At 35.2% G+C, this 12162-nt stretch overlaps 1 protein-coding gene across 1 annotated transcript in view; it reads left to right on the top strand.

Moving 5' to 3' along the window:
• The window catches only part of LOC139125436 (uncharacterized), a 58042-nt gene that overhangs the window by 21303 nt on the left and 24577 nt on the right, over positions 1-12162 (top strand). The window contains exons 18-28 of the mRNA XM_070691517.1: positions 487-651; positions 1481-1618; positions 3100-3264; positions 4096-4233; positions 5718-5882; positions 6712-6849; positions 7546-7589; positions 8333-8497; positions 9327-9462; positions 10947-11111; positions 11946-12083. Of these exons, the coding sequence (XP_070547618.1) occupies positions 487-651; positions 1481-1618; positions 3100-3264; positions 4096-4233; positions 5718-5882; positions 6712-6849; positions 7546-7589; positions 8333-8497; positions 9327-9462; positions 10947-11111; positions 11946-12083 (1557 nt within the window). The remainder of the gene's footprint in view (positions 1-486; positions 652-1480; positions 1619-3099; positions 3265-4095; positions 4234-5717; positions 5883-6711; positions 6850-7545; positions 7590-8332; positions 8498-9326; positions 9463-10946; positions 11112-11945; positions 12084-12162) is intronic.

The raw sequence follows: 12162 nt of genomic DNA, 5'->3' as shown, positions 1-12162 counted from the left end.
CGCCTAGCGGAGAGGCCACAGAGAGAACCGCTCGGGCTAAATCCCCACTCTCAAAAACGAGTGGTTCACCAGCCAGCTAAGTTGTTATATTTTCGAGCTGAGACCGCTCCACACGTTGTAGAGTTCATGAAGCATCACTCACGCATGCCCACTTTCACACATCGCACATACAAACTTTATCGAAGCGAAGCAACGAATACGTCGCTTTAACCGTTCAGCCGTCGCTAAATACAACATCTTTCACGATCTATGGATTAGACATATCCATCTACCATTTAGTAAAACTATGCCCTAATTTTCAACAAAATTTATATAAATAATAACACAAAAACACACACTTAATACACTTTGGGTTAATATCTGTACAATTATTGATCACCCGTGGCAATTAACATCTCTTTTAAATCGACGAAATATCTCTTTTATTTAAAATACGTCTATCAACAGCCGCTTTACAAGAATATATACTTTTGATCTACTGAACAGATTTCTCATCTTGTCAAGCTTCACCTGAATCGGAAGAGGAAAGCAAAGGCGAAGATATTCATAAGGAAGCAGAGTCAGAGACAAATACCGCTGATACCGAAGGAGGGCGTATATGTGATGCAGACAGGAGAGTTGGAGATGAGAATATTGGTGTCGAAAATAGCGGTAAGAGTTTGAGGACATGATAGAGCTTGCATGTCACTGTTTACTATTTTATATTGTCCACGTTAATTAAAAGTGTGTACTTTTATGTACTTTTTCAAGTAGAACATTATGTTTTTGATCTCCGATTTGTTAGATTCGCTTTGTAGTAAACACATTATTTCTTATTCTTGATATCCCTCTTTGCTTTATTTATTCTGAAAAAGTATAGCATTGTGCGCATACAAAATTTTGACAGTCACAAAATTTCATAGGTCAGTAATGTAAATTTTGATGCCTTTACAAAAGGACATATTATAATTCAAACTCCGCCTGTTAGCCATTACTTTCGTACAGCCACAAAATCAAAACAGATAGCAAGAAAAAGGAGACAACAAAAACAATACAGGCAGGTTAAAAGCGAGCATAAAATGCAACAAAAACAACATTTTCTTCAATCCATAGCTGACAGAGCAAAGACCTGGCATGATTCGATTAGATCATTGTGGAAAATAATCTATATGAAACACATTCATCTTAAAAGTACTTTAAACTCCAGCCGTCATTACAATAGAATGTCTTTCAAGATATACAGACTACACATATCCGTTCTGCCAATTAATAAAACTTTGCTCTTATTTTCAAACACAACAAAAAAATAATAAAACACAAAACACACAGTGCATTTTGGGTAAATATTTGTACAATTATTTATCACCAGTGGCAATAAACATCTCTTTGAAAATCGACGAAATACCATTTTTAGTGAAAAACCATACATTAACAGCCGCTTTATAAGAACAAAATTCTTTGACCTACTGAACTGATGGCTCATCTTGTCAACCACCACCAGAATTGGAAAAGGAAAGCAAAGGCAACAAAAAATATGGCGAAGCAAAGTCAGAGACAAATTCGGCTGATATAGAAGGAGGGCCTATATTTGATGCACACAAGGGCGGTAGAGAGGAGAATCTGGGTGAAGAAAACAGCGGTAAGAGTTTGAGAACAAGATACAGCTGGCATACGCACTTAATACTTTTTTAGTTGTTCATGTAGATGGATGAAAAGCGGGTAGTACCGTTTAATGTTTTAATGTGTAAAATTATGTTTTGACCTTCCAATTGTTAGATTTGCTTTGAAGCAAAAAAAAAAATTTTTTTTCTCAAAATTACGTCTTCGCTTTATTTTTTCGAACATAATATTAAGTAATTTACGAAACAAAGTTAGGACACTGACTAAGTCGAATAGATAAGTTTGGTTAAGATCCGAATGGCTCTACAAAGGGACACTTTGTTTCTCAAAACGAGTTTGTGAGCCCTATTACTTTTCAACAGTGACAAAATCATAAGAGAGACGAAAAAGTGATACGATACAAAATAACAAGAGACATACGCTGAAAGCTAGCATCAAGTGCAACAAAAACTGTAACATCCTAAAAATTTCTGAAGAATCAAAATAATTTGTCTGCAACTACTGCACAATAGTTGTCAACAGCTGATGTATTCCACAGTGCGTTCCCTCGTAAGTAAGACGAAGCAAAATCTGATCTATGTTCACGCGGTTTATTCGAATATAAGCATGGCTTGCAGAGTGTGAATAATTAATTTTCTGAGGTTGATGATATCGTTGACTTTGGAACGTTCATGTGTTGAGAAAGATTAACGAATATTCTTTTTAAATCGTTCAGGTGTCAAAGGACACATAGGTTATAGGATTCATGGGATTCATCCGGGTAAACGACATAGATTTAATGAACACTAACTGCTAGTGAAATCATAATTTGTAAATATCTTGCCTAATAATTGGGTGTTGATTTAGACAGTAAAACAAACATTATTATTTTAATCCATACCTCGCATACCAAAGATCTGACATGATGTGAAGAGTTATTATTGAAAATAATCTTTGGTAACAAATTCACCTTAAATGTACTTGAAAATACGGCTAGTTTTCAATCGGTTTGAACCAACAACATACAGCATCAGTCGCCTAGCGGAGAAGCCACAGAGAGAACCGCTCGGCTAAATCCCCACTCTCAAAAACGAGTGGTTCACCAGCCAGCTAAGTTGTTATATTTTCGAGCTGAGACCGCTCCACACGTTGTAGAGTTCATGAAGCACTCACTCACGCATGCCCACTTTCACACATCGCACATACAAACTTTATCGTGGCCAAGCAACGAATACGTCGCTTTAACCGTTCAGCCGTCGCTAAATACAACATCTTTCACGATCTATAGATTAGACATATCCCATCTACCATTTAGTAAAACTATGCCCTAATTTTCAACAAAAATTATATAAATAATAACACAAAAACACACACTTAATACACTTTGGGTTAATATCTGTACAATTATTGATCACCCGTGGCAATTAACATCTCTTTTAAATCGACGAAATATCTCTTTTATTTAAAATACGTCTATTAACAGCCGCTTTACAAGAATATATACTTTGATCTACTGAACAGATTTCTCATCTTGTCAAGCTTCACCTGAATCGGAAGAGGAAAGCAAAGGCGAAGATATTCATAAGGAAGCAGAGTCAGAGACAAATACCGCTGATACCGAAGGAGGGCGTATATATGATGCAGACAGGAGAGTTGGAGATGAGAATATTGGTGTCGAAAATAGCGGTAAGAGTTTGAGGACATGATAGAGCTTGCATGATCACTGTTTACTATTTTATATTGTCCACGTTAATTAAAAGTGTGTACTTTTATGTACTTTTTCAAGTAGAACATTATGTTTTTGATCTCCGATTTGTTAGATTCGCTTTGTAGTAAACACATTATTTCTTATTCTTGATATCCCTCTTCGCTTTATTTATTCTGAAAAAGTATAGCATTGTGCGCATACAAATTTTGACAGTCACAAAATTTCATAGGTCAGTAATGTAAAATTTTGATGCCTTTACAAAAGGACATATAATAATTCAAACTCCGCCTGTTAGCCATTACTTTCGTACAGCCACAAAATCAAAACAGATAGCAAGAAAAAGGAGACAACAAAAACAATACAGGCAGGTTAAAAGCGAGCATAAAATGCAACAAAAACAACATTTCTTCAATCCATAGCTGACAGAGCAAAGACCTGGCATGATTCGATTAGATCATTGTGGAAATAATCTATATGAAAACACATTCATCTTAAAAGTACTTTAAACTCCAGCCGTCATTACAATAGAATGTCTTTCAAGATATACAGACTACACATATCCGTTCTGCCAATTAATAAAACTTTGCTCTTATTTTCAAACACAACAAAAAAAATAATAAAAACACAAAACACACAGTGCATTTTGGGTAAATATTTGTACAATTATTTATCACCAGTGGCAATAAACATCTCTTTGAAAATCGACGAAATACCATTTTTAGTGAAAAACCATACATTAACAGCCGCTTTATAAGAACAAAATTCTTTGACCTACTGAACTGATGGCTCATCTTGTCAACCACCACCAGAATTGGAAAAGGAAAGCAAAGGCAACAAAAAATATGGCGAAGCAAAGTCAGAGACAAATTCGGCTGATATAGAAGGAGGGCCTATATTTGATGCACACAAGGGCGGTAGAGAGGAGAATCTGGGTGAAGAAAACAGCGGTAAGAGTTTGAAAACAAGATACAGCTGGCATACGCACTTAATACTTTTTTTAGTTGTTCATGTAGATGGATGAAAAGCGGGTAGTACCGTTTAATGTTTTAATGTGTAAAATTATGTTTTGACCTTCCAATTGTTAGATTTGCTTTGAAGCAAAAAAAAAAATATTTTTTCTCAAAATTCGTCTTCGCTATATTTTTTCGAACATAATATTAAGTAATTTACGAAACAAAGTTAGGACACTGACTAAGTCGAATAGATAAGTTTGGTTAAGATCCGAATGGCTCTACAAAGGGACACTTTGTTTCTCAAAACGAGTTTGTGAGCCCTATTACTTTTCAACAGTGACAAAATCATAAGAGAGACGAAAAGTGATACGATACAAAATAACAAGAGACATACGCTGAAAGCTAGCATCAAGTGCAACAAAAACTGTAACATCCTAAAAAATTTCTGAAGAATCAAAATAATTTGTCTGCAACTACTGCACAATAGTTGTCAACAGCTGATGTATTCCACAGTGCGTTCCCTCGTAAGTAAGACGAAGCAAAATCTGATCTATGTTCACGCGGTTTATTCGAATATAAGCATGGCTTGCAGAGTGAGAATAATTAATTTTCTGAGGTTGATGATATCGTTGACTTTGGAACGTTCATGTGTTGAGAAAGATTAACGAATATTCTTTTTTAAATCGTTCAGGTGTCAAAGGACACATAGGTTATAGGATTCATGGGATTCATCCGGTAAACGACATAGATTTAATGAACACTAACTGCTAGTGAAATCATAATTTGTAAATATCTTGCCTAATAATTGGGTGTTGATTTAGACAGTAAAACAAACATTATTATTTTTAATCCATACCTCGCATACCAAAGATCTGACATGATGTGAAGAGTTTATTGTTGAAAATAATCTTTTGGTAACAAATTCACCTTAAAAGTACTTGAAAATACGGCTAGTTTTCAATCGGGTTTGAACCAACAACATACGGCATCAGTCGCCTAGCGGAGAAGCCACAGAGAGAACCGCTCGGCTAAATCCCCACTCTCAAAAACGAGTGGTTCACCAGCCAGCTAAGTTGTTATATTTTCGAGCTGAGACCGCTCCACACGTTGTAGAGTTCATGAAGCACTCACTCACGCATGCCCACTTTCACACATCGCACATACAAACTTTATCGTGGCCAAGCAACGAATACGTCGCTCTAACCGTTCAGCCGTCGCTAAATACAACATCTTTCACGATCTATAGATTAGACATATCCCATCTACCATTTAGTAAAACTATGCCCTAATTTTCAACAAAAATTATATAAATAATAACACAAAAACACACACTTAATACACTTTGGGTTAATATCTGTACAATTATTGATCACCCGTGGCAATTACATCTCTTTTAAATCGACGAAATATCTCTTTTATTTAAATACGTCTATTAACAGCCGCTTTACAAGAATATATACTTTTGATCTACTGAACAGATTTCTCATCTTGTCAAGCTTCACCTGAATCGGAAGAGGAAAGCAAAGGCGAAGATATTCATAAGGAAGCAGAGTCAGAGACAAATACCGCTGATACCGAAGGAGGGCGTATATATGATGCAGACAGGAGAGTTGGAGATGAGAATATTGGTGTCGAAAATAGCGGTAAGAGTTTGAGGACATGATAGAGCTTGCATGATCACTGTTTACTATTTTATATGTCCACGTTAATTAAAAGTGTGTACTTTTATGTACTTTTTCAAGTAGAACATTATGTTTTGATCTCCGATTTGTTAGATTCGCTTTGTAGTAAACACATTATTTCTTATTCTTGATATCCCTCTTCGCTTTATTTATTCTGAAAAAGTATAGCATTGTGCGCATACAAATTTTGACAGTCACAAAATTTCATAGGTCAGTAATGTAAAATTTTGATGCCTTTACAAAAGGACATATAATAATTCAAACTCCGCCTGTTAGCCATTACTTTCGTACAGCCACAAAATCAAAACAGATAGCAAGAAAAAGGAGACAACAAAACAATACAGGCAGGTTAAAAGCGAGCATAAAATGCAACAAAAACAACATTTTCTTCAATCCATAGCTGACAGAGCAAAGACCTTGCATGATTCGATTAGATCATTGTGGAAAATAATCTATATGAAACACATTCATCTTAAAAGTACTTTAAACTCCAGCCGTCATTACAATAGAATGTCTTTCAAGATATACAGACTACACATATCCGTTCTGCCAATTAATAAAACTTTGCTCTTATTTTCAAACACAACAAAAAAAATAATAAAAACACAAAACACACAGTGCATTTTGGGTAAATATTTGTACAATTATTTATCACCAGTGGCAATAAACATCTCTTTGAAAATCGACGAAATACCATTTTTAGTGAAAAACCATACATTAACAGCCGCTTTATAAGAACAAAATTCTTTGACCTACTGAACTGATGGCTCATCTTGTCAACCACCACCAGAATTGGAAAAGGAAAGCAAAGGCAACAAAAAATATGGCGAAGCAGAGTCAGAGACAAATTCGGCTGATATAGAAGGAGGGCCTATATTTGATGCACACAAGGGCGGTAGAGAGGAGAATCTGGGTGAAGAAAACAGCGGTAAGAGTTTGAAAACAAGATACAGCTGGCATACGCACTTAATACTTTTTTTAGTTGTTCATGTAGATGGATGAAAAGCGGGTAGTACCGTTTAATGTTTTAATGTGTAAAATTATGTTTTGACCTTCCAATTGTTAGATTTGCTTTGAAGCAAAAAAAAAAATATTTTTTTCTCAAAATTCGTCTTCGCTATATTTTTTCGAACATAATATTAAGTAATTTACGAAACAAAGTTAGGACACTGACTAAGTTGAATAGATAAGTTTGGTTAAGATCCGAATGGCTCTACAAAGGGACACTTTGTTTCTCAAAACGAGTTTGTGAGCCCTATTACTTTTCAACAGTGACAAAATCATAAGAGAGACGAAAAGTGATACGATACAAAATAACAAGAGACAAAGCTGAAAGCTAGCATCAAGTGCAACAAAAACTGTAACATCCTAAAAAATTTCTGAAGAATCAAAATATTTGTCTGCAACTACTGCACAATAGTTGTCAACAGCTGATGTATTCCACAGTGCGTTCCCTCGTAAGTAAGACGAAGCAAAATCTGATCTATGTTCACGCGGTTTATTCGAATATAAGCATGGCTTGCAGAGTGAGAATAATTAATTTTCTGAGGTTGATGATATCGTTGACTTTGGAACGTTCATGTGTTGAGAAAGATTAACGAATATTCTTTTTTAAATCGTTCAGGTGTCAAAGGACACATAGGTTATAGGATTCATGGATTCATCAGGGTAAACGACATAGATTTAATGAACACTAACTGCTAGTGAAATCATAATTTGTAAATATCTTGCCTAATAATTGGGTGTTGATTTAGACAGTAAAACAAACATTATTATTTTTAATCCATACCTCGCATACCAAAGATCTGACATGATGTGAAGAGTTTATTGTTGAAAATAATCTTTTGGTAACAAGTTCACCTTAAAAGTACTTGAAAATACGGCTAGTTTTCAATCGGGTTTGAACCAACAACATACGGCATCAGTCGCCTAGCGGAGAAGCCACAGAGAGAACCGCTCGGCTAAATCCCCACTCTCAAAAACGAGTGGTTCACCGCCAGCTAAGTTGTTATATTTTCGAGCTGAGACCGCTCCACACGTTGTAGAGTTCATGAAGCACTCACTCACGCATGCCCACTTTCACACATCGCACATACAAACTTTATCGAAGCAAAGCAACGAATACGTCGCTTTAACCGTTCAGCCGTCGCTAAATACAACATCTTTCACGATCTATGGATTAGACATATCCCATCTACCATTTAGTAAAACTATGCCCTAATTTTCAACAAAATTTATATAAATAATAACACAAAAACACACACTTAATACACTTTGGTTAATATTTGTACAATTATTGATCACCCGTGGCAATTAACATCTATTTTAAATCGACGAAATATCTCTTTTATTTAAAATACGTCTATCAACAGCCGCTTAACAAGAATATATACGTTTGATCTACTGAACAGATTTCTCATCTTGTCAAGCTTCACCTGAATCGGAAGAGGAAAGCAAAGGCGAAGATATTCATAAGGAAGCAGAGTCAGAGACAAATACCGCTGATACCGAAGGAGGGCGTATATATGATGCAGACAGGAGAGTTGGAGATGAGAATATTGGTGTCGAAAATAGCGGTAAGAGTTTGAGGACATGATAGAGCTTGCATGTTCACTGTTTACTATTTTAAATTTTCCACGTTGATTAAAAGTGTGTACTTTTATGTACTTTTCAAGTAGAACATTATGTTTTTGATCTCAGATTTGTTAGATTCGCTTTGTAGTAAACACATTATTTCTTATTCTTGATATCCCTCTTCGCTTTATTTATTCAGAAAAAGTATAGCATTGTGCGCATACAAATTTTGACAGTCACAAATTTCATAGGTCAGTAATGTAAAATTTTGATGCCTTTACAAAAGGACATATTATAATTCAAACTCCGCCTGTTAGCCATTACTTTCGTACAGCCACAAAATCAAAACAGATAGCAAGAAAAAGGAGACAACAAAAACAATACAGGCAGGTTAAAAGCGAGCATAAAATGCAACAAAAACAACATTTTCTTCAATCCATAGCTGACAGAGCAAAGACCTGGCATGATACGATTAGATCATTGTGAAAATAATCTATATGAAACACATTCATCTTAAAGTACTTTAAACTCCAGCCGTCATTACAATAGAATGTCTTTCAGGATATACAGACTACACATATCCGTTCTGCCAATTAATAAAACTTTGCTCTTATTTTCAAACACAACAAAAATAATAATAAAAAAACAAAAACACACAGTGCATTTTGGGTAAATATTTGTACAATTATTTATCACCAGTGGCAATAAACATCTCTTTGAAAATCGACGAAATACCATTTTTAGTGAAAAACCATACATTAACAGCCGCTTTAAAAGAACAAAATTCTTTGACCTACTGAACTGATGGCTCATCTTGTCAACCACCACCAGAATTGGAAAGAAAGCAAAGGCAACAAAAAATATGGCGAAGCAGAGTCAGAGACAAATACGGCTGATATAGAAGAAGGGCCTATATTTGATGCACACAAGGGCGGTAGAGAGGAGAATCTAGGTGGAGAAAACAGCGGTAAGAGTTTGAGAACAAGATACAGCTGGCATACGCACTTAATACTTTTTTAGTTGTTCATGTAGATGGATGAAAAGCGGGTAGTACCGTTTAATGTTTTAATGTGTAAAATTATGTTTTGACCTTCCAATTGTTAGATTTGCTTTGAAGCAAAAAAAAAAATATTTTTTTCTCAAAATTCGTCTTCGCTATATTTTTTCGAACATAATATTAAGTAATTTACGAAACAAAGTTAGGACACTGACTAAGTCGAATAGATAAGTTTGGTTAAGATCCGAATGGCTCTACAAAGGGACACTTTGTTTCTCAAAACGAGTTTGTGAGCCTATTACTTTTCAACAGTGACAAAATCATAAGAGAGACGAAAAGTGATACGATACAAAATAACAAGAGACATACGCTGAAAGCTAGCATCAAGTGCAACAAAAACTGTAACATCCTAAAAAATTTCTGAAGAATCAAAATAATTTGTCTGCAACTACTGCACAATAGTTGTCAACAGCTGATGTATTCCACAGTGCGTTCCCTCGTAAGTAAGACGAAGCAAAATCTGATCTATGTTCACGCGGTTTATTCGAATATAAGCATGGCTTGCAGAGTGAGAATAATTAATTTTCTGAGGTTGATGATATCGTTGACTTTGGAACGTTCATGTGTTGAGAAAGATTAACGAAAATTCTTTTTTAAATCGTTCAGGTGTCAAAGGACACATAGGTTATAGGATTCATGGGATTCATCCGGTAAACGACATAGATTTAATGAACACTAACTGCTAGTGAAATCATAATTTGTAAATATCATGCCAAATAATTGGGTGTTGATTTAGACAGTAAAACAAACATTATTATTTTTAATCCATACCTCGCATACCAAAGATCTGACATGATGTGAAGAGTTTATTAGTTGAAAATAATCTTTGGTAACAAATTCACCTTAAAAGTACTTGAAAATACGGCTAGTTTTCAATCGGGTTTGAACCAACAACATACGGCATCAGTCGCCTAGCGGAGAAGCCACAGAGAGAACCGCTCGGCTAAATCCCCACTCTCAAAAAAGAGTGGTTCACCAGCCAGCTAAGTTGTTATATTTTCGAGCTGAGACCGCTCCACACGTTGTAGAGTTCATGAAGCACTCACTCACGCATGCCCACTTTCACACATCGCACATACAAACTTTATCGAAGCAAAGCAACGAATACGTCGCTTTAAACCGTTCAGCCGTCGCTAAATACAACATCTTTCACGATCTATGGATTAGACATATCCCATCTACCATTTAGTAAAACTATGCCCTAATTTTCAACAAAATTTATATAAATAATAACACAAAAACACACACTTAATACACTTTGGGTTAATATTTGTACAATTATTGATCACCCGTGGCAATTAACATCTATTTAAATCGACGAAATATCTCTTTTATTTAAAATACGTCTATCAACAGCGCTTTACAAGAATATATACTTTTGATCTACTGAACAGATTTCTCATCTTGTCAAGCTTCACCTGAATCGGAAGAGGAAAGCAAAGGCGAAGATATTCATAAGGAAGCAGAGTCAGAGACAAATACCGCTGATACCGAAGGAGGGCGTATATATGATGCAGACAGGAGAGTTGGAGATGAGAATATTGGTGTCGAAAATAGCGGTAAGAGTTTGAGGACGTGATAGAGCTTGCATGTTCACTGTTTACTATTTTAAATTTTCCACGTTAATTAAAAGTGTGTACTTTTATGTACTTTTTCAAGTAGAACATTATGTTTTTGATCTCAGATTTGTTAGATTCGCTTTGTAGTAAACACATTATTTCTTATTCTTGATATCCCTCTTCGCTTTATTTATTCTGAAAAAGTATAGCATTGTGCGCATACAAATTTTGACAGTCACAAAATTTCATAGGTCAGTAATGTAAAATTTTGATGCCTTTACAAAAGGACATATTATAATTCAAACTCCGCCTGTTAGCCATTACTTTCGTACAGCCACAAAATCACAACAGATAACAAGAAAAAGGAGACAACAAAAACAATACAGGCAGGTTAAAAGCGAGCATAAAATGCAACAAAAACAACATTTTCTTCAATCTCATAGCTGACAGAGCAAAGACCTGGCATGATTCGATTAGATCATTGTGGAAAATAATCTATATGAAACACATTCATCTTAAAAGTACTTTAAACTCCAGCCGTCATTACAATAGAATGTATTTCAAGATATACAGACTACACATATCCGTTCTGCCAATTAATAAAACTTTGCTCTTATTTTCAAACACAACAAAAAAATAATAAAAACACAAAAACACACAGTGCATTTTGGGTAAATATTTGTACAATTATTTATCACCAGTGGCAATAAACATCTCTTTGAAAATCGACGAAATACCATTTTTTAGTGAAAAACCATACATTAACAGCCGCTTTAAAAGAACAAAATTCTTTGACCTACTGAACTGATGGCTCATCTTGTCAACCACCACCAGAATTGGAAAAGGAAAGCAAAGGCAACAAAAAATATGGCGAAGCAGAGTCAGAGACAAATACGGCTGATATAGAAGGAGGGCCTATATTTGATGCACACAAGGGCGGTAGAGAGGTGAATCTGGATGAAGAAAACAGCGGTAAGAGTTTGAGAACAAGATACAGCTGGCATACGCACTAAATACTTTTTTAATTGTTCATGTTGATGGATGAAAAGCG

The sequence above is a fragment of the Ptychodera flava genome (assembly GCF_041260155.1).
Source record: "Ptychodera flava strain L36383 chromosome 3 unlocalized genomic scaffold, AS_Pfla_20210202 Scaffold_25__1_contigs__length_14229661_pilon, whole genome shotgun sequence".
Taxonomy (NCBI): domain Eukaryota; kingdom Metazoa; phylum Hemichordata; class Enteropneusta; family Ptychoderidae; genus Ptychodera; species Ptychodera flava.
This window is presented reverse-complemented; position numbering and strand designations above follow the sequence as displayed.